At 43.0% G+C, this 23,995-nt stretch overlaps 1 protein-coding gene across 1 annotated transcript in view; it reads right to left on the reverse strand.

Annotated features, from left to right (window-relative positions):
- The window catches only part of XKR6 (XK related 6), a 508,362-nt gene that overhangs the window by 16,269 nt on the left and 468,098 nt on the right, over positions 1-23,995 (reverse strand). Inside the window, exon 2 of the mRNA XM_030198714.1 lies at positions 12,982-13,178. Within this exon, the coding sequence (XP_030054574.1) occupies positions 12,982-13,178 (197 nt within the window). The remainder of the gene's footprint in view (positions 1-12,981; positions 13,179-23,995) is intronic.

Consider the following 23,995-nt stretch of genomic DNA (forward strand, 5'->3'; position numbering starts at 1 on the left):
AAATAAGATCAACACGCCTGCTTTCTTTTTTTGGGCTGGAGCACCAATCACTGATTCCACCCAGCCCTGCTTAAATTTATCATGTTCACTGGAAGTCAGGTGTGTCTCTTGAAGAAACACTATATCCGCCTTATGGCGCTGCAATGCCTGTAGGATTTTTTTCCTCTTTACGGGCGATGAGACTCCCCCCACGTTCCAAGATAGTAATTTAACCTGCCCCAGCACTCCAAGTCAGTGCATATCTCAGTGTATTCTGCTTACTACTGTTTGGAGAGCGCACCTCCCAGCCCTTAGGTACCCTCCCTCTTGGCCATTGAATCCTCCTCCGTCCCTCCCCACACGCGCGAAGCCAGCATATACATAATGAAAATAAAAGCCCAAAAAACATATCCCAGTAGCCACAGATCCCCCCCCCTCCTTCCCCTCCCTTTCCCTTCCCTACCCCCACATCCCCTCACGTGTCCGGTGTATATCCGGAGCTCTTCCATTTTGGACCTGAAGTCGCCCTCCCCAATTCCGTATTTGCCGCTTCTATCCCCCTTCTCCCCCCTCTAAGCATGAGCAGGTTTAAGTCTCCCTAGTCTTCCTTCCTCAAACTCCTCCCCTTCTTCCCTTCCCAGGATACCCTTGTATGAAGAGCCCGCGCTCCCTTAGCTGGAGCACCCGAGGCTCTCCATCTTCCTATCCCCTGCCTATTACTTCCTCCTTCCCAGCTATCCCCTTCACCCCATCTCTTTGTCTCTTCTTTCCCCCTTTCTTCCCCTTTCTCACAGAACCCACCACACATATTCTTATAAACCTGATCGGGGATCTCTCCCCCTTTTTTTTTTTTTTTTTTTTTAACAGTCCAGATATTGTTATATACTTGCAAAAAAGTCAGCAATGGTATGGCAGTCTTGTCTTTCATCTCCTCTCCTGGTGTATAGTACTTCCTGTTCAATCTAGTTGATTCTCATTATCCAAAGTGAGGCATCTGCTATAATCGCTCTTCTCTGTATTGATTCAACTCTTTCAACTCTAGTGGGTCCATGTAATATCAGCAACAAGCAGACCCGACACGTGTGCAACTTCCCTTTGGTCTGCGGCAACTAATGATTGTTTCAAAACAGACGGTCCACTCTCTAAGTTCGTTGCCATCCTCTCCCGATACCCCATATCAGTTCTGCCCGGCCACAACCACAATGCTGTCACTTTCACTTAGATGCTTGACTTTACGTTTATGATTGCTCTTGTTGTCCCTGAGTGACTGACATCCTTCTTGTAACGTGTAGCTGTACAAGTACCAAAAGGTCCTTCTTTCCTGTATGCAGTAGCCTCTTCTAGTTATGCTATTGTATCCAAATATGAGTGGTTGTCGTGAGCTCAGTCCATCCTCATCGTAAGATTGCCCTTTTCTCAACATTCTAGCAAAAACAAAAATCCAACTGGAAGATATCAACTTTGCACAAACTTGAACATTTTACATTGATCTCCTATCTGCAGCACCCTACAACCGCTGCCCTTTCCTGGTGGTTCCTTGCGCCAAACTTCAGCCTTATCACCTGTCACCTTACTGCATGTCTGCGGTCCCAACCGTTCAATCAGGCACTGCTCCCCTTTTTTCCAATGCCTCCAGGTATGTGTTAGCGTCCTCCACCTTCTCAAAAATGTGCACCTTATCATGCTCCACCACCCTCAGCCTCGCTGGGTACAGGAGACTGAAGCGCATCTTTCTAGCGAAGAGTGCGGAGCACGCGGGCACGAACGCCTTCCGCGCCGCTGCCACCTTAGTTGAGTAGTCCTGGAAGCAGAGGACTTTGTTGTTCTGGTACCTCAGATGTTTGCCACCTCGGAGCGCCTGCAATATCTGTTGTTTATGGGCATCATTTAAAACTTTAAGGATTATCACTCTTGGTCGGGGCTCTCCCGGCCTGCGTAGCCCTAGTCTATGTGCTCTCTCAACCCGGAGCTCCCCCACCAATTCTGGGAGCTCCGCTGCCTCTGGTATCCATTTTTCAAGGAATCTTCGCAGATCTCTATCTCCCAAGGATTCCGGAAGACCCACCAATCGTATGTTGTTCCGCCTGGAACGGTTTTCTATGTCCTCCAGCTTTTCCTCCAGCTCAGTTATTCGTTTTTGCAATGTTGGGGCATCCCCTGCTAATTTCTGCACCTCGTCTTCTACATTACTGACCCGTTGTTGTATTTCTCTCAGCTCTGTCGCCATTGTTGTATAGCGCTCCTCCATGCCATCTAATTTGTCCAATATTTTTTGAAATTTACAGTCTACCGACTGTTCCACTGCCTCCGACACTTCTCTTATTATATCCGCCGCCCATTGCGAGCTCGGAGTCGGAGACAGCGGTTGGCTCTTATCCGCCATCTTGGCCTCCGCTCCGCGCCCTTTCTCACGGCTGTCTTTTTTCATCACTTTGGACGCCATACCCCTTGCATCCGTTGCCTCTCCGCCACTCTCGCTCTGTGTTTTGTGTTAAATGGAGACTTGGATCGTTTCGGGGGGAATATCAGCTGATTCTAATCAACGACTCTGTCGGGTGCTTCGGAGCAGCGTGTCCACGCGTCCTCACTCCTCCATAGCCCAACCGGAAGTCTATATCTATCTCCTTTTTAAATGCCGATGCTAGCAGCCTGGTCCCACCCTGGTTAAGGTGGAGTCCATCATTCCAGAATAGGCTCCCCCTTCCCCACAATGTTGCCCATTTCCTTACAAATCTAAAACTCCCTGCACCATCGCCTCATCCAAGCATTGATACTCCAGGCTCTGCCTGTCTCTTAGGCCCTGCGCGTGGAATGGGGGGCACTTCTGAAAATGCTACCCTAGAGGTTCTGGATTTGAGCTTTCTACCTAACAGCCTAAATTTGGCTTCCAGAACCTCCCTCCCACATTTTCCTATTTCATTAGTACCCACATGTACCAAGACAGCTGGCTCCTCCCCAGTCCTACCTAAAATACTATCTAGGTGACGCGTGAGGTCTGCCATCTTTGCACCAGGCAGGCAAGTTGACCAGGAAATCCTCACGTCCACCAGCCACCGAGCTATCTACATGCCTAGTTCCAGACCCCAGAGAGAGAGAGACAGACAGACTGTGTGTGTCTGAGAAAGAGTGTGTGTCAGAATGGGACACAGAGAATGAAAGACTGTGTGTGTGTGACAGAGAGATCAGTGTGACAGAGAGTGTGTGTGTGGGTCTAAGTTCCATGACCCCCTCCTTCCCTTCCTCTCCTTCCATCTGATGTGAGAGAGTGTGTGGGCAGGACCACAGGGGCTGTCATTGAGACAGAGTGTATGTGTGTGTGAGAGTGTGTGTGTGTCCGAGAGAGAGTGTGTGAGAGTGAGACAGAAGGAGTGAAAGAGTGTGTGTGTCTGAGATAGACTGTGTGTGTGACAGAGAGATACAAAGTGTGTGTGTGTGGAACTGAGTTCCATGACCCCCTCCTTCCCTTGCTCTCCTTCCGTCTGAGGTGCAGGCCCCGCCCCCTCGCTCTCCAGTCCGACTTGAAGACAGGGAACAGTGAAGTAAGTGATGGTCCTCACTCCCCTCCCTCCTTACCGTTCTGTATTTCAGTGTGACTTCGCCAGCACAGCGGTAACTTGCTCTCCTTCCGTCTGAGGTACCCCTATTTGACTGCCCCTATTTGACTGACTGCACATTTGTCCTTTAGATTGTAAACTCCTTTGATCAGGGACTGTCCTTCTATGTTAAATTGTACAGCGCTGCGTAACCCTAGTAGCGCTTTAGAAATGTCAAGTAGTAGTAGTAGGTGCAGGCCCCGCCCTCTCGTTCTTCGTTCCAACTGCCAGCTTCGTTATTTTTTTCACGCTGATGACTCGTGCTGTCTCGCACTGCTGTTTTGTTATTGGGCAGTCATTGATGACGCTTGTGGGAGGAGGAGCACGAATGCTTCAATGTGTGTGTCCACGCTGCCAGCTTCTTTTTTTTTTTCACGCTGATGACTCGCGCTGTCTCGCGCTGCTGCTGTTTTGTTATTGGGCAGTCGTTGATGACGCTTGTGGGAAGAGGAGCACGAATGCTTCAATGTTTTTGTCCACGCTGCCAGCTTCAGAACGTTGGAGGTGGGTTTTATTATATAGGATGAATAAAAGGAAAAAGTAAACAAATCATGGAGGGTAGAAAGGGGAAGATTCCAAAATGCAAAAGGATTCTGTGGCTTGATTGGTAGCAAAAATGCTATGTTTACAGAATACAACGTTCATAGCAAAGACAGAATATATGTCAAACAGCTCCAAGTTGAAATTATTAGATCACATTATGTCTTGCTTTACTAAAAAATCCAAAGCCAACAATCAGGTGGCCCTTAATTAAAAAATAAATAATGCAGTCCCATTAACAACTTATGCCAAATATTCAATAATATACAATTTAAATTCAGCCTGAAAACATTTTTGTAAATGTAACAGATGAGCTTCAATATGCCTAGCTTACTTTTCTTTTGTATAGTAAGCTAATAGGCTCCATTTCATTATCAGTTCTTCTGTTAATATGCTTAAATCCTAGACTCAAATTACAACTAGAGGTGATTTCCTTTTTAAAGTACTGAATATCTAGAAAAATAGGAGAATCTATATAGTAAGTATAAGTCTGTAAGATTATAGCATACAATGCTTGAATATTATACGTGTTGTAGAGGAAAAAAGGCCTCGAGAAGCCCCCAGCTCTAGTTTTAGCTTTGGGGGCTGGACTGCTTCATCATCGGCCAAAAACCTCTTATCTTCTTTAGTTCTATTTCAATGTTATCTTAATTTTGCTCAATTATTGAATAAATATTAAGTTTCCTATGCATCAGATTACTTAGCTTATCTGTTGCTTCTTAGCTTGTCTGTTGCTCCTTCTCATTCGGGTCCTTCCCACACCTAGGTTGTGGATTTGACTTGACATTCCTTATGCTGTTTCTTATTATTTTCAGTTGGTTCCTTCTTCCATTTTCTGAAGGATTTTCTTTTAGTTCTAAAATAGCTTCCGTCACCTCACTTTTTAACCATGCCGGCTGTCGTTTGGTCTTCCTTCCTCCTTTTTTAATACACGTAATATATTTGGCCTGGGCTTCCAGAATGGTATTGATGTAAATTTTTTCCTATAAGTTTTTTTTCTCACCGTTCTTCTCATTTTATCATAGTCTCCTTTTTGAAAGTTAAATGCTAACGTATTGGATTTCCTGTGTGTACTTACTCCAAAGCAAATATCAAATCTAATCATATTAAGATCACTGTTATCATGCAGCCCCAGCACCATTACCTCTCGCACCAGATCATGTGCTCCACTAAGGACTAGGTCAAGAATTTTTCCTCCCTTTGTGACAAGGCAAGCCCCAGAGATTCCCCAGTGAAGCAGGTGAGCCCAGAACTACGGGTCCCAGAAGTCCTTGCAAGAATGAGAGAAGAGAGTAGTCCTAAAAAAATGGAATGGATTCCCAGCCCCAGCAGGGGGAGTAATGGCTCGAGGCAGGGTGAGCCTGTTACTCCCTTCCCCACTAGAAGGAAAGGGAAGGATGCAGCTTAGTTTCCCTAGCTTCGCCATCAGTATATAATTCCCCCCAGCTGTGAGAAGGGGAGAGCAGATTTCCTGGAGGCTTTCAGTCACCAGGAGAGAGGGGAGACGAATGGAGAGAGAGATTCCATGGAGTATGTGGAGGAAGGAAGTAGCCTGCCACTAGAGCTGCATAAGGGAGAGGAGCCAGCTACCATGGAGTGGGAGAATTCAAAGGTTGCCCTGCCCAGCACTTGAAGGCAGTGGAGAAGGCCACACTGGGTGTGGTGCTGAGAGGTGGGAGAAACTGCCAACCCTGCTCTTTATAGGGTTCCCCCTATGCTGTGAAAAGGCAGGTGATTTGTGGTATTGGTTTGATGTGTAACGACTGTCCATGAAGATTTGTTTTGAACTGTTGTGCTATACTGGAAGTGTGCTGAACTCTTACTAAACCCTTCTGAAGGAGGGGGAAGGGAAAGCTAATGCCCTAATAGAAGACCTGAGGTCTTGAGGAGCTGAGCGTTTGCTGAGGGATTTTGGGACCTGGACTGTACATTTTTTTTTTGAAGATTATCTTATGAGGACTGTACCTTTTTCTTTTGAAGACTATATTAAGAGGGCTATACCTTATGTTTTGTAGAATATATTCTGATTTTTGGTATGAAATTGCCTTGATAATAAAATACTTTGGCCCTGAGTCCCAGTATCAGCAGCATTCTGTCCTGGAACCCTGGGAGCCCCGCAGGCTTGCTGGCTCCATCCAAGAGGAGGAAGCGGACCCCCCCTTTACACCTTATACGACTTTTTATAAGCTAAGTACTAATTATTTTTTAAAACTGTTTGGAAAATTAAAAGTTTCAATTAGATAAGGATTTCAAAAGTTGGGGTTTGCTCTGGGAGCTATGCAGATTGCTTGAGCTCACACTGTGTTAAAATCAGCCTGTTTTTGATCTGTGTCTTTTTGTCTGGATGAGAAAGAAGGGGTGTGTGGGGGATATGGGAGGAAGGTGATAGGGAGAAGGTATGGATTCTGTCACACAATACAGTACATTGCTCAGTCAGCTGGGTGTTTGTTCCAGGAGGAGGGAGGGTTGTGTGGGTTAGCAGCATTCTTTCCTGAGAGAGAAAAAAACATCTGTCTGACACCAGGGTTTAGGAAGAGGAGGAGGAGGGGTCTGGGGTCAAGCCTTTTTTGAAGCACTGTACAGAAAAGAGTTTAAAGTCGTCTGAAGGCTAAAAAAATGCTTATTTTGTTTTGCTGCACTTTTCAAAAGTAGTGTGAAGGCTTAAAAATGCCTATTTGTTTTCCTGACAGAGAGAGAGAGAGAGAGAGAGAGAGAGAGAGAGAAAAGTTTAAGTCGCGCACAGTCCACCTAGGCTGTAGAGGGCGGTGTTAGGTGCTTTTAATGTCACTTCCTGTCAAATGACCCCATCCAAGATGGTGGTGAGTAGTGTGAAACAGGAAGTGATGTGATATGTACAGTAGTTGTCGCCATCTTGGAAAAGGGGCATGGCTATGATGTCACTTCCTATGATATCACCAACAGGAGTGGGGTTTGGGGATAGGGTTATGCAAATAAGATGGGGTTAGGGAGAGGATTATACAAAAGGGGCAGGGGAATGGGTGTTGTATGGGTGGAGACTGGGCATGACCTGGGCATATCGTCGATTCTGATTGGCTACCGGAAGTGGGCATGACCACCTGTCAAAATCAATTAAAGAATAATAAACAGTTGACGAATGCTAGTGAGGCTTTACTTCTTAGCTTACTATACAAAAGAGAAGTAAGCCAGGCATATTGAAGCTCATCTGCACACTTTGCAAAAATGTTTTCAAGCTGAAGATAATATGGATATGATTGAATATTTAACGTAAGTTAATCAGACAGCGTTATTTATTTATTTATTTATTAATTAAGGTCATCTGGTTGTTGGCTTTGGATTACAAAATAAGTGAGCTCTGAATATCAAAAGTGTTTTTTGGGACATTTTTTCATTACTGAAAAATCAACATATAGAACTAAAAAGCCCTGAAAGGAGGTTCAGAACTGTGCAATGTGCTTGAAATTTTAGAGAAGGCAGTGTAAACATGAACAGAATCTTTAAAGAAACTACTGAATTTCATCAACTTCTGTGCGACAGGGTGACTCAATGCCCTTGAGACTGATGTTTTCAGCCTCTGAAATTAACTTAGATTGTGCCAGCCAAGATTAAATATACGCTGCAAGAATATCTCTTGCCTGGTAGCCATGTAGGAGTGTTTATGTAGATGGCTTCCCCAGTTGGAGGGTCAAGGGAGGATTGTAAGTGATATAAAACAAGGGTATATAAAATCCCCAAGAATGAGAGAGATTTTATGTTTTTTGCTTCTTTTCTGCTACCCTGGGATAGGTTGTGATCTCAAAGAGCAGTGACTTCCAGACCTTGAAGGCTGGGCCCAGAATACCAAGCAGTTGGGATTAAAGAAAAGAATTTATTTCTTTTTTACCCATCCAAGAGAAGGCTAGAACTCAACCGGGGAGTTCCTAGATTCAGTGGATCGAAGTTCAGAGCCAAGAGGTTGCTTGTGGAAGAAAGAAATCCCAAGGACTGGGAGGAGAGTGTTAAACCTCTCTGTCTAGTGCTGGACAGCTAGGTTAGAGTCCTTGCAGTCAGAAGTTCTGCTATGCTGAAGAAACCCTATTGCTCCTGAGTGACTGAAGGAGTCAGATATAAGTGAGGTGGTGTTAGGAAGTTGCCTATTTGGAATGAGAGGATTCCGGATGTAAGATGGGGAATAGGATTCCTTGCAGCTTGATGAGGAAGTTCCTGGATCAACATCTGGAAAGGAATAAACCCCAAATGAGGAGAAAAGAAAGAGAACTAACATTTTTACTATTTTATCTACTTTAAGTTTGACTTTGAAGATAACAGTTTTCATATATTTTTATTACCCAGTGAAGACTTTACTTTTTCAGCCAAGATCTGGACAGGAGCATGCTTTGTTGGGGTGAATGAAGCCCTACTGAGTGCAAGGAGAGAGCTACAGAAAGGCCACAAAAGTAGGGCTTAGAAGTTAATTTAATCCTTTCTTCTGTTCTCACACACACACAGAATCTAAGAAGAGTTTCCATCTTCACCCTAGTAGAACAAGATATTGACTCTGCAAAAGATACTCTTTTCCTAAAATAAAATCCATTCCCTTAACCCATAGTTATTAACCAATCCATACACCAATACATTTAAAACCAAACAATTCTCCACAATACTCTTTCAATACACATTCAAATAGCATATATCTGGCAATCTTTTACATCAATGTGTGATCATAGCTCTTTAGTCATGTATTAATCCACTACTCCAGAGTCTCCCACAAGATTCAGCCTTGCTTCAAATCAGACTCATTGAATCACCAACTTGTAAAATAGTTCTGTCCTTGTAATATAATGTGTAACTAATTATAGAGTTGAGACCTAGATTGTAATTGTGATTCACATTTATTAGGCATAATGGCCACAGGTGGTTGGGAGTCAAAATCAGGCTTGTCAGCAGAGGCTATTTCTGTATTACTGGAAGGTTGCCGTTTATTTGATTCAGTTGGGGGTGGGGTACAGATAGATTGGACCGATGCTCTCAGATTACATAAATATATTGTGAGGTCTGAGTTCCACGCCATGACACTGATAGAATATTGTAGGGCTCAACGTATTCCGAGAGGTTTACGGTTGTACAAAGAGCCTAGGTTTCTTGAAGATAATGATTATGTAAGTAAATGGAATGACATCATGTCTAGATGTTCTTTAGACCTGATGTTGATTACAATTGATAAATTAAATAAGCTTGTAGAGGCAAGTAAACAGGAATTAGATCAAAAATTAGAAATGCTTAAAATGGCTAGTTCTCCTGAGAGTTTTGAGTCAAAATTTAAAGAACATACACAGTTGATTGAACGATATAGGCAGGAGATTAGGTCACAAAAAATCTCTAAATACAAACGTGACGAACTCGATTATACCAAGGGATTTGTTTATCCCTGGATGAACCAGGGTAGAAAATCCAGGAGAAACAGGAAAGGCAAGAGAGTCACGCTTATCAATTCATCTAGTGACTCATCAGGAGAGGAACAGCAAGTAACAGATAGCTCTACGAGCATAGGCAGCAATGGTAGGGAAGGGCAGGCATATAATAAGTCTTTTTTAGCATCGGGTGTTCAAGACTTTCAAAATACAAAAACAACACAACCGGTCGTGCGACCGAAGAGGCAGGGCAAGAAGACTTAATGACAGTTTTCAATTTGTCCTCCAAGGAATTAAGCCAATATCAATTACAAGTGTTGGGTCTTGGTTTATCATTTGTCCTGACACAATTTCATAACCCTTTTGATATTCGTGTGAATTTGCAAAAACGTTTTTAGAAAATTGCGTTTAAGATTACATTTTTTTTGACGATGATAATGTTGAAACTGATAGTAATTCACAAACTGAAACATTTTTGCAAAAATATCATCTTCCATCCACATGGGTCCCTTGTGGCCCAGTGGATTCAGTAGTTGCAACCTTTCAACAATGGGTTATGCATGATGTAGAGCAACTTGAAACACGCATGGAAACAGTACAGTAATTTAGCATTTTCACATCGCCAAGCCTTGACTGAATTACAAAATGACACAAGTATAATAATTATGCGTGCCGACAAGGGTGGCGGGGTGGTTGTTCAGGATGTAAGTAAATATAATGAAGAAGCATTAAGACAATTGGCAGATCGAACATTCTATGCAGTCTTGATACAAGATCCTACGGAACAATATCAAGATCAGGTTCATCAATTATTGAATACAGCGGTTAAAGATGGAGTCATAACCATCCAGGAATACCGCTATTTATTTCGTCAATATCCTAGAGTTCCGATAATTTATTTTACTCCTAAAATACATAAGGATAGAGTCAACCCCCCTGGGCGGCCCATTGTGTCGGGATGTCAATCATTATTTGAAACTTTATCTCAATATCTTGATTTTCACTTGCGCCCTTGCTTACAGTCCATCACATCTTATGTGCGAGATTCAACACATCTTTTGGAAATATTGGATCAACTTAAAATTTCAGAGAAAGCGCAGGTATGTCTGGTGACGTTGGACGTCACAGCTCTTTATACAAACATACCGCAGATAGAGGCGATACAACTAATAGATAGTTTGTTGGAGAATTTGCCTCTGTCAGCCTCTAAAATTCAGTTGTTAGGCAGGATGGCGAGATTGGTGATATATCACTACTATTTCAAGTTTCAGGACACATTTTACTTACAAATAAAAGGAGTAGCAATGGGGGCTACTGTAGCCCCTACTATTGCGTGTTTATACATGGACCAATTGGAAAAGAAAGGTATTTACACATCTCAATACTTTGGAGGGGTAGTTAAATGGCTACGGTATATTGATGATATACTATTGATATGGCAAGGCACTGAATTGGAATTAAAAATATTTTTGCAAGAATTAAATGAAATTAGTGATCACATTAAGTTTGTGCATTATATAGGAGTCAGTGAAGTCAATTTTTTTAGATATCAACATTCGCTGGGATAACAATAGATTTCACACCCGACTATATCGTAAAAACACTGACCGAAATAGTATGCTTCATTACCGTAGCCATCATCCAAAAGCATTAAAAGACAGTATCCCTACAAGTCAATTGTTACGAGTACGTAGAGCATGTAGCTCTAGGGAAGAATTCTGCACTCAGGCAGAACAGATGATCAGTAGGTTTCGGGTTCGAGGCTATCCCCACAAAGTTTTGAAAAATGCTGCTAAGCAAGTATTTAATTATCATCCTGAATGGGAACGGAAGGTGAATAGGGTTAATGAATGTAAACCTTTAACGTGTGTTTTACCTTTCACCAGAGCATCTAATAATATTATAAACATCATTCGTCGATATTGGCCCATGTTAAATATCCGAAAGAAATACAGAGGAGGCAATATGAGACAATTTTGAAAGGAACTGACACCTGCCCTTCACTCAACAGCTCAAAGTACATTCATAGTGCTATACTTTTAGTTTTGTAAACTGCTCAGATGTTATAGCGATAGTCAGTATATCAAATAACAATAAAATCTGAAACCTGAAGCTTGTTTCAGAGCAAATATACTTGTCGATATAAGGAAAAAGGGTATGGCAGGGGGAAGTAAAGAACACAGGAAGGTGCACTCAGATTTCTTCTTACAGGTTAGGCCAAATAGCTTTTCTTCTCGTCGGCTTACCTCTCATGAAAGCAGTGATCAGGATCAGTAACTGAGACTTCAATGAGTGAAAGAAAGGGGGCCCAAAGCCTGTGAAAGTGAGATAGCCTTCAAGTGAGTGTGGCCTAGTTTCTTTTCTGATATTGTGTTCTCTGTTTAACTATATTATATGGAACTCAACTTGAAGGTCCAGATTTTACCAGCTCGTATTAAAGGCATGTTCTCCCTTCAGAAAGCCAAACATGTATTTGTGTCAGTGTTGGAAACATCTGCTTTAGACAGTTTTTGAACCATCCCCTTGATGGTTTCATCAAAAGGAAATGCATAGGTGACAGATCTCAGCAGGTGAAAATGTGGATATGTGATGCAAATGGGGAATGCCAATTTTTATCCCCAGACACAACAATACTTTCATTCTTTTTCTCCATACTTGTACATTAGTTTAGTTAGCTCTTTAACTGCCTTTCGTCACTAGCAACAAAGCAGTGTATGTATTCCAGAATATTTCCAACATGAACAAAAGACTAGCAAAGTTATATCAAAGTATGACAGTCAAGAGAAAACAGAGGACAAACAACTCACAATCGAACATGCAGAAACCGATAAAGAATGGAAATGTTTAACAGAGAAAAAAAGAAGAAGAGACATGCGAGACTTGCCCAGTGCCAGTGGCCATTTGTTTGATAAACAGGCATCAGTATGAATAGTTCACTAGCATTCAGATGCTGAAGGCCTTGGTAAATGCATGCTTGAACCCAAAGTACTACCTATGTGCTTAACATACATTTTTATAAACAATACCACATATTACTTGATGAGTAAAGCACATAAAAACTGGAATGGTGGTATGTAATTCTGGAGACAGCAAACAAAAATTTAATAGTGTCTGTACAATAGCGAGCCTTGTTAGAATATGCCACAAACAAAACTTAACACCTATTGTATTAAAGACAGTGTGATCGATTGGAAGACACTGTTCTGTCTTAGGGTTGAAGTACTGTATTTTAGTTATTTTCAGTTTCTGTTCTCACTCACTCATCTTTCAAGCAGATGCTACTCTTTCCCTGACTCAGTCTGTAACAAGATGAAAAGCCCTGGATACTAAAGTCCTGTTTCAGATTCCTGCTGCCTTTTTGTTCATTAAATAAGGACAAGCTTATTCTGCAACAGACTTGCCATCCACAAAATGTTGTCTCACAGGATAGTGATGAAATGTGGCCCCTCACAATTGTGCATCTCAAGTTCAGGAATAAAGCAGTACTGATTCTTACTTACATGGCAGCGTGTCTGCACGATTCTTTTGGATCATTATGCAGAGTTGTAGCACCAGTTGGGGAGCGCTTTCCAGGAATGTTTCCAGGAGGCGCAACATGTTGACATCTGCATATTCGTACATCATAGCCCAATAAAAGCGGCGCTGGTGTTCCTTCTGCCTCTGGCTCTGAATACCCAAGTACATTGTTCGGATATATCTAAAATGACAAAATAAAAAAACTAAATGTATACATAAATCAGCTCTGTGTGGAAAAGGACACCACACCTATGTTTAAACTAAAAACCTAAGGTTTCAATGGCAACTTTCTAACTGATATATTGTTTTCATATTAGGGTTTATTTTTTGAAATAGGACGTTGTCAGACAGTAAAGGTGACTGTTCACTTTTATTTTCTTTTCCTTAAGTTTACTCATTTGCCAACACATTTCACAGAACCCCCCAGTCACTCACATGGGAAAAACATTCAGCATAAGGGGATCCTTCACATGCTCATCTTCAAATGTGGTATATATCATTCAATGCAAGCAGTGTGAATAAGGGTGCTACATTGGAGATACAAGCCAGATTCTAAAGACAAGGATAAATTTACACAGACATAATATTAAACATCACAACGCCAACCTGGATGTCACCTCTGTGGGACAGCATTTTACAAAACCAGAACACTGCATCAATAATTTTTATGGTAAGAATACTAAAAGGAAACTTTAAGACAATCCAGGAATGTAAGACCTTTTAAATCAATATAATAAAATATTTTGACACCCACCAGATAGGTCTTAAAGATCAGGATTTCTATCCCACTATAAACCATAAAATTATACTGCTTTGTCACCTTCTTTCCTCGTCTCTCACCCACCCAGCTCTCCCTGTTTCTCACTTAACTCATCCCACCATCTTCCTGTGACACGGTCATTGAAATCCTTTCATGTTTCACTTATATAGTCTGATATTTGTCAACATGTGCTCATTTTTGATCTGAAGGGTTACCTTTGAAAGCTAATCAAAAAATGTATTAAGTTTGTCCAGTAAAAATGGTATCATCTTATTTTCTTTTCTATGTTTTGTTTTATTTCTATTTACTACCTTGAAATAAGACCAAATGGGGATATAAAAATGTACAATGTGGCTTCTTCCAGGGAACAAAATCGGTTGTCGCCATGTTGAGGCCATTTTTATGAGATTCAAAGCTTAGCAAAGGTAAAATTATGTCTTACCTGATAATTTTCTTTCCTTTAACGCAGCAGATGAATCCAGGAACTAGTGGGTTAAGTCTGCCTACCAGCAGGTGGAGATAGAGATAAACAAACTAAAGGCAGTGATGCCAGATGGCCAGCTCCTTCCTCAGTTAGTATGTCATTCGTAAGCATTTGCCAAGGCCAAAAATATGAAACCAATAACAACCAGAAACCATCCTCACTATGAAAAACAGAGAACCAAATAAGAACTTCAAAATAACTGCAACTTGATCCAGAAATCGGAATCCTTTCCGTGTTCCCATATCTGTCTGAACTCTGCAAAAGAGAACCCGGAAGGAAAAAATAGCCACACTGCGCGGGAAATGAAAAAACTTTCGGCTTTACTAGGGAGGGATCCTGGATTCATCTGCTGAAAGGACAGAAAATTATCAGGTAAGACATAATTTTACCTTCCTTGTCACTTGCAGCAGATGAATCCAGGAACTAGTGGGATGCACCAAAGCATTCCTTAAGTAGGGTGGGAAGCCGACGTTCCCCGCGCCAACACTCCCGCTCCAAAACTCGCATCCTCCCGAGCAGACATTTCTAGCCTGTAATGCTTCGCAAAAGTATGACGGGACGCCCATGTAGCTGTCCGACAAATCTCTTCCAGAGATAAGGCCGATGCCTCCACCCAAGAAGCCGCCTGTGCCCGAGTAGAATGCACTTCAGGGCCACTGGAGACGCCCGCCCTTGTAGCAGATACGCTGCTCCAATGGCTTCCCTAATCCAGCGAGCAATGGAAGCCTTAGAAGCTGCCTCACCTCTTTTCGATCCCGAGATGAGCACAAAGAGATGATCCGAGCGTCAAAACTCGTTAGAGATCAGCAAGTACCGAAACAAGGCTCTCCACACATCCAGGAAACGTAGCGAGGCAAACTCCCCTGGATAATCCTCTCTTCGAAAAGATGGAAGATAAACCGCCTGATTGACCTGGAAAGCCGAAACCACTTTAGGTAGAAACTCTTCAATAGCTTCATGTACCGGAAAGGCCTTAGAAGGTCGTCTGGCACTAGCCATCTTGGGGTTGACTGCCTGAGAAGCCGCAACCTCAGGGTCCTCTATATTCAGGGCTTCCAGCGCCTGAGAGATAAAGAAGGACAACTCCTCCTTATGGAAAATCCTCACGGTGGAAGAGTCCTCCAGTTGGTTAGTGAGGACACTGTCCTCCATGTCCTCTACCCTGGTCTGCTCCGAGAGAGCCATCATGGAGGGAGCTGCAGGCGACTGTATGCAGGACCCCTCCTCAGACCCCCAAAGAAAGCCTAGGCTTTATAAGGGAGGAGAAATCCTCTGGGGAAAAACCCAAAATCTCTTGGTTACCCCCAGAAAGGATCAAAGGCCAAAGCTGTTGCAGCAGCATGAGGGGGGGGGGGGCAAGGCCCTTTTCAATAAAAACGCCTGATGGAGAAGCAAAATAAACTCTGGCGAAAACCCCTCCCCTACAACGGAGGAGGTTGCAGCCATGGCACCTGTACCACCGCCCACAGTGCCTGACGATCCCCCCCGACTCCCCTACCAGCGGAGAAGAAGCTTTGCCCAAAACCGCTACCGGAGCCGGCTCCGCAACCGAGCGCAAAATGGCACGAGAATCACCAGGCTCCGGGCGGGAAAGCACGCTCTTGGGGGGGCCCACTGCTCCGTCGAGTCCTGCCAAATCAGCGCACCCGCGCTGCAAAGGCCCGCCGCCAAACGCCATTTCCCGCATCGGGAACAGCGTTTTACCACATCTGCTGCCATCGCCTGTCCCCGAACAGGAACCCAGCAGGACTTACCCCGGACCGGGTAAGCGCAGGAACTGACAGCTGAGCCGAAGAAAAAAAACTCTCCGACTCCACTTCGAGGCAGGCAACAGAAAACAGGACTCGGACAGCAGTAACACAAACCTGTTCTCAGCAAAAACACACTTTCCTGTGCTTCTCTGTTAAATAAATTCTATGGTTCTCTTTTTTTTTTTTTAGTGAGGAGGCAGAAACAAACAGGGAAGGAAAGGAACAGCAAAAAGCCTGTTCTGAGGGAATTTGAGGTGCAGCAGGGACCCAGCAATTGAGTATGCTGCCAAAGGGGAAACCACCAGTCCGCCACCCCCGGCTCAAACTGGCCAACGGCCCAGGAGCTGGAGAAAAGCCGTCCACCACCTGCTGAGATAGAGACATACTAACTGAGGAAGGAGCTGGCCATCTGGCATCACTGCCTTTAGTTTATCTCTATCTCTACCTGCTGGTAGGCGGACTTAACCCACTAGTTCCTGGATTCATCTGCTGCAAGTGACAAGGAAAATGAATTTACAGTAGTAAATCTTAAGACAGATACCTATCACCTAAGTCAGTCTAAATATTCTGTTTGCTACATGTAGTAAAATGCTGTTGACTGATTATTTTCTAATAGTTGTCCATTGACTTTACTCAAGAAATCTGTCAAACTGAAGCCACAGTACTTGAATTGGACCTACAGTAATTATGGATCTATATACATTGTTAGTCCTTGAAAATTTCATTGACTAAGATTTTTTTGTCACCCTAAATCTATGAGAACTATAATTTCTACTTTGAATCAATATATATTTTTTCTTGTCCAGCAATTTCTCAACTTAAACAATCAGAAAAATGTGTCATCACAAGGCAAGAAATAGATGCACTAGACCTTCTCAAAAAAAAAAAAAAAAAACCTGTTGCTCTCAGCATGCAATGTTCTCTTTGACAGAAATGGCAAACATACTTTTGACCTTGGACCAATGATAACAGTTTTAAGCAGCAAAAAAAGACATTTTAGGGAAATGGAAACTTTTGGTTACCCATCTGACACAGCTTGATAGACTTTTGACATCTAGTGAGTTCACCAGTAAAAATCTCTCATCTACACACTCATCTCCTGTTCAGCAAAAACATAATAGAAAGCTTAGGATGTATTCTCTCTTAACCCGATATAGATAACTTCCCCATGGACTGATGATCTGCCCTTTAGAAAGAGCACATCTTGAGTTTCACTTTACATTTTCACTCTGCCATAAAAGCAGAATTTGAAGTCATTCAACTTGAAAACTGAAGAATTTTGGCCTGGATATTATAAAACATACTCACAAAAGCAAGCACTGTGACCATTATCCCTGGGACTGCATATTAATGCTACAGAAACCTAAAACTGATATTGAGGATAAAGGGGCATTTAATGAAATCCACAATAGACAATGGAATTTCAAGTTATATGAGACTTCTACTAGTAAAACATTTTTATTTTTTATACAGTATTTTGTAGGGTTGCACAGGCCAAAAATATTTGTTGTCTAGTTTCTCATGTCATTTACAGGATTTTTAGGGTTTTTTTTTCAGGTTTTTAAGAAAAGTTTTTTTTTTGATTAGTTTTGGGTAAGCATCATTTTAACGTGTACTGTTGCTCATATAGTACAACCTATTTCTCACTAGTGTGCTTAATGATAAACAGCATGTACTATTGAGCAAAAGTATATGCTACTGATGACTCAAGGCAACCAAAAACACATTGTTGGATTTCTTTCTGTCATTTCAATTAAAAACAACATGAAATGACACAGAAAATCTCATTGACATTTCCCATGTTGTTTCAAATGAATTCACACCTTGAGTATTTTGGCAAAACAACCTATAATTGCAGCTTTACCTCAAGCTTTAAGTACAAATGGAGTTACCTCAGGTAAAAAGAACAAAATGCAGCGGGAAAATGAAGGGAATCATTGTAGTGAGCACAGATAAGTTTCATCATCATTGAATTCCACTACAACTCCATCCTCCTAACACATCACCAAGTAAAACTGTTTCATTTGAAGAATCAACAATACCAATATTGTGTATATGCTGTTCAGCTTAATAGTTCCTCTATAATAGCAGAAAATAGCCTCAGAATTTGGTGACCGCTTAACGTTAACATTATACCATGGCCATTTCATTTATCGGTTACTAAATCCATATCTCAAATTTTGTATATCTTTTAAAACTTTACCTTAAAAAATATCAAAAAACAAGGTACTTCTCTATAAAACTATTAGGTGGTGACTAAATTCTGAAATTCCTTCTGCCTTTAGAGAAGATTCATTTTTTTTTTGCATGGAAGAAATATTAAGTTCAATTTAATTTGCAAGAACAGCATTACAGAGAAGGCATTCTAGAATTTAAATACATTTTTCCTCTTATGCGCTCAAGCTGAAAGAAACTTTGTCATCCTGCATAGTGGATATTCTTATGATTAAGTAAAGGGTGTAAGTCAAAAGACAGGAGGAAGAAAGGTTAGTGGACACAAGATATTCAAAACTATGCTCAACTGATCAGATTCTGCTTCTCTCTAATAAAGAGCCAAACTGAAATAAATCAAATAGAAAGAATCAAATAAAAGGAGAATTTGATGTGTAGTGCAATAAAAGGCAAAACTAATACATTCCACAAGATGGGGCTCTGAACTAATTTCTGCTATGAAATCCAGTCTTTAGGCCTCTTAGAAGATTGAAATTCCAGTTAGGTAATAATGATTTTAGGACCATTCTGAAGCTGCTAATTTTATCTCTACTGGACTATTGCAATTCAGGGCTAGATGCACTAAAGTCTTCGGAAGAGCCGTTCCCTTACCGATTCCACAGTGAATCGGTAGGGAACGGCCATGCATCAAGGAAATGGAATGCAAATGAGCTGCTCGTTGTAGCTCACTTGCATTCTCTATTCCCTCGGAAACTAGTCGGCCAGTCGGCAGGTTGAGCATGCTCAGAGCAGCCAAGCGTTATGCTGGCTGCTCTGCGTATGCCAAAGACGTCCAAAAAGGACGTCCCTGATGAGCACTTGTCAGAGCCGCGGGCCGGAGCGCAAGCTGCAGCTGCCGGTATAGCCGGTGATCCCTGCCGCCCCACTCTCGGAAGAAGGGGGTGGATTGCGGCTGACCATGCAGACCCTCCTCCCTCGGAATGCGTGGCTCTGGGGGCGATGGGGGGGGGGGGTGAGAGTTGCACCAAATTATCACCACCGGCATCGGGACATGCGAGGACATCCAAAAAAACTATTTGGACATCCTTTTCAATTATGCCCCCCTCCAGGTCTTTCTCCGCCAATCACAGCGTGTTTAGCTGACAGCAGTGACAGCTAAACGCGCTGTGATTGGCTGAGAGAGACCTGGAGGGGGCATAATCGAAAGGGACATCCAAATAGTTTTTTTATTTGGACGTCCTCGCAGAAGAACAATCATCACAAACAAATCTTGGAAAAACGTCCAATTGCTCGTAGGGCCGTCCTTTTTTTAAAAAAAATGTTTCAGTGAAGGATGTCCATGTTAGGCGCTTTAGAAGGATGGCCCTGACGAGCACTTGGACGTGGCTAAGCAGTGAAGGACGTCCATAAAGGACATCCCTGACGAGCACTTGGACGTTTTTTTTCCAATTTTTTTTTAGAAGTTTAGAAGTTTTTAGAGGCTGTGCAGCCCCAACGAGAGGGACAGACCTCCCATTAGATTTTCCACGGTTAGGCAATCGGAAAACGGTACTGCTAGTGCATCTCATTGCAATACGATTTATAAACATTGGGGTACTAATTTGCTCATCTGCATTCCGTTTTCGTTAGCTGCTACCGTGATCAGAAAATGGCTCGGAGATGCATTTAGTGCATGCCACGGTTTACTACTTGCTCGTTAATGGCTCGTTAAGTTTACTGCATCTGGCCCTCAGTCTCTCTTCAACTCCCAGCTTTGGGATCCTTTTACTAAGGTGCGCTGAAAAATGGCTTGCGGTAATGTAGGCGCAGGTTTTGGACGCACGCCGATCCATTTTTCAGCGTGCCTGTAAGAAAAGGCCTTTTTAAAAATTTTGCCGAAAATGGACGTGTGGCAAAATCAAACTAGGCACGCATCCATTTTGGATCTGAGACCTTACCGCCAGCCATTGACCTAGCAGTAAAGTCTCGTGTGGTAACCGGGCGGTAATGACCTACTCGCGTCAAATGCCACTTGGCATGCGTCCAAAAATAAAAATTATTTTTCGGACGTGCGCCAAAAATGAAATTACCACAAGAGGCATGCAGTAGATGGGCAGTAACTCCATTTTGGCACATGTTGGGCACGCATAGACGCTTACGTAGCTTAGTAAAAGGGCCCCTTTATTGGTTAAGATGGTTCAAATGACTTAAAATGCTGCTGCCCGTAAGTTAATTAGAAGAAAGAGGAATGAACACACATAACCTACATTGTATTTGTATTAGCTTTATGTTGAATGGCATATTTGTTTTAAGGCAGTGTTTTAATTTTTCGAGCAATATGATTACTGATGATTTTGTTGCTAAGTGGTACTTTTAACTTTAGATTATTCGACATGCTCATTAAGATCTCAGTCTCGAGGACAATTAATTGTTCCTTCACTGTCAAGTGCTCATTGAATTAAAACATGTAATTGAATATTTTTCTGTAGCAGGTCCGATTATTTGGAACTTTTTGCCTACTGCTATTAGATTACAAACCAACCTGCTTGAATTTCATAAACAGTAGAAGACTACTGTTTTGTACAAGTATTCATAGAAAAAATTTATTAATGCTTATTTATTAATGCTTATTTATTAAAATTTATTAATGGTGGGATTATTTTAGTTATGAGCTTTTGCATTTCGTGATTTTTGTTTTTGTGTATGTCTTATTTTTGCATTGTTTTTGGATATTTCATACTTCTTACGTTTTATTGTTCTACTGCTTAGAACTATCAGCGATAAGTGTACATAAGTACATAAATAATGCCACACTGGGGAAAGACCAAAGGTCCATCGAGCCCAGCATCCTGTCCACGACAGCGGCCAATCCAGGCCAAGGGCACCTGGCAAGCTTCCCAAACGTACAAACGTTCTATACATGTTATTCCTGGAATTGTGGATTTTCCCCATGTCCATTTAGTAGTGATTTATGGACTTGTCCTTTAGGAAACCGTCTAACCCCTTTTTAAACTCTAACCGCCTTCACCACGTTCTCCGGCAACGAATTCCAGAGTTTAATTATGCGTTGGGTGAAGAAACATTTTCTCCGATTTGTTTTAAATTTACTACACTGTAGTTTCATCGCATGCCCCCTAGTCCTAGTATTTTTGGAAAGCCTGAACAGATGCTTCACATCCACCTGTTTCACTCCACTCATTATTTTATATACCTCTATCATGTCTCCCCTCAGCCGTCTCTTTAAAACTAATTGATAAAAGCAACTGTATTATCTAGATTGTTCCAAATATCAAATGGGCTATTTCCCTTTTTTGCACAGTTCTGGGGTTTCTTTTTCAGGTTTCTTTGGGAATAAAAAAATGAAGGTAAGTATGACCACTTTAAACCCAAGGAATGTTACAACCCTATTTATTACTCAGTACCTACTTGAAATACCATAATGTATTCTTCTCTACCATATATGTAACCATGTGATGTATATATACACCATAATCTATTCCATTCATGTTATATTCCATGTTTGTTTACCATGTATGTAAGCACCATGTTCGATTACCATGAATGTAAGCACCTTAAGGCAATACTATTTGTAATTTCTGTTACCCGGAAATGACAACCGCCATTACGGCAAATGTAAGCCACATTGAGCCTGCAAATTGGTGGGAAAATGTGGGATACAAATGCTACAAATAATAATAATAATAATAAATACAATTGTAAAATTTCTTTTTTTAATGCTTGAAGCATTTCTCGCACTTACGCTGGATAATGATTTCAGGCTTTAAGATAATATCAGATATTCAGGCTTATACAAAACAGATTTCAGTCCTGGAGTACCTCTTGCCAGTCAGGGTTTCAGGATATCCACAACGAATATGCATTAACTTGATTTGTATGCACTGCCCCCATTATATGCAAATCTCTCACGCATATTCATTATGGATGTTCTGAAAACCTGACTGGCAAGGGGTACTCCTGGACTGGACTTGAGAAACACTGCTCTAGAAGATACCATACGGGGGGAAGTTATCAACATGGGATATCATTAAGATGGGTTATTTTACCACAGGTCCCATTTTATGCAACAGGATCCTGTGCTAAAATAGCACAACTGGTGGTAAAATAATGGTATCCCACGTTGATAACTTCTCCATTATATAGTATTATAAGGTAGATGGACTCGAAAATGCCATGTCTTTCCAGCAGAAGACAGTGAAGGTGTAATGAGTGACATACCAATTATTCCAAAGCATACTATTTACAAAGAGCAGCTTAATGTTCCAAAAAACAACTCTCTATGCAGGTGATACAGCTGGGAAAGCAGAGGAAGGAAGTAGCAAATAATCCACTATGTCTAGGAAGCAGCAATGAGAAGCATCTGCAATCCTAGTGAAATGCTCTACAAATTAAAAAAAATACTTTTTTTTTCACCACTCTGGGTCATAGTCATAGGCGTAGACTGGGGGGGGGGGGGGGGCGAGGGGGGGCAATGCCCCCCCAAACGACGATGAGGCGCCGCCGCGCCATTAGTTTAAAAAAAAAAAAAAACACATGCACGCACGCGCTCCTCTCCATCCGCTTGGCTTCCCTGCTCTCTCTGTCTGCGTCCCGCCTTCCTCTGACGTCAGAGGAAGGCGGGACGCAGACAGAGAGGGCAGGGAAGCCAAGCGGAGTAGCGGACGGAGAGGAGCGTGTCCGTCTACCCCTCTCTCTTCCTCCCTCCCTCCCTCCGCCGCAGGCAGCAGTCTTTTCCAGCGTTCCTGGCAGCGGTAGCGTTGTACACGCTGCCTTCGGTCTGCCCTGAAGCCTTCTCTTCAAGTTCCTGTTCCCGCATAGGTGGGAACAGGAACTTGAAGAGAAGGCTTCCGGGGCAGACCGAAGGCAGCGTGTACATCGCTACCGCTGCCAGGAACGCTGGAAAAGCTGAAGACCTCGAGGGGTGGGAAGCAGAGGGAAGGAGCAGGAGATGAATGGGACTGGGAGGGGTGGGAAGCAGAGGGAAGGAGCAGGAGATGAATGGGACTGGGAGGGCTGGGAAGCAGAGGGAAGGAGCAGGAGATGAATGGGACTGGGAGGGGTGGGAAGCAGAGGGAAGGAGCAACAGATGGATGGGACTGGGAGGGATGGGACTGGGAGGGGTGGGAAGCAGAGGGAAGGAGCAACAGATGGATGGGACTGGGAGGGGTGGGAAGCAGAGGGAAGGAGCAGGAGATGAATGGGACTGGGAGGGATGGGACTGGGAGGGGTGGGAAGCAGAGGGAAGGAGCAGGAGATGAATGGGACTGGGAGGGGTGGGAAGCAGAGGGAAGGAGCAACAGATGGATGGGACTGGGAGGGGTGGGAAGCAGAGGGAAGGAGCAGGAGATGAATGGGACTGGGAGGGGTGGGAAGCAGAGGGAAGGAGCAGGAGATGAATGGGACTGGGACTGGTGGGAAGCAGAGGGAAGGAGCAACAGATGGATGGGACTGGGAGGGGTGGGAAGCAGAGGGAAGGAGCAGGAGATGAATGGGACTGGGAGGGGTGGGAAGGAGCAACAGATGGATGGGACTGGGAGGGATGGGACTGGGAGGGGTGGGAAGCAGAGGGAAGGAGCAGGAGATGAATGGGACTGGGAGGGGTGGGAAGCAGAGGGAAGGAGCAGGAGATGAATGGGACTGGGAGGGGTGGGAAGCAGAGGGAAGGAGCAGGAGATGAATGGGACTGGGAGGGGTGGGAAGCAGAGGGAAGGAGCAACAGATGAATGGGACTGGGAGGGGTGGGAAGCAGAGGGAAGGAGCAGGAGATGAATGGGACTGGGAGGGGTGGGAAGCAGAGGGAAGGAGCAGGAGATGAATGGGACTGGGAGGGGTGG

This window comes from Microcaecilia unicolor, chromosome 3, assembly GCF_901765095.1.
Source record: "Microcaecilia unicolor chromosome 3, aMicUni1.1, whole genome shotgun sequence".
NCBI lineage: Eukaryota > Metazoa > Chordata > Amphibia > Gymnophiona > Siphonopidae > Microcaecilia > Microcaecilia unicolor.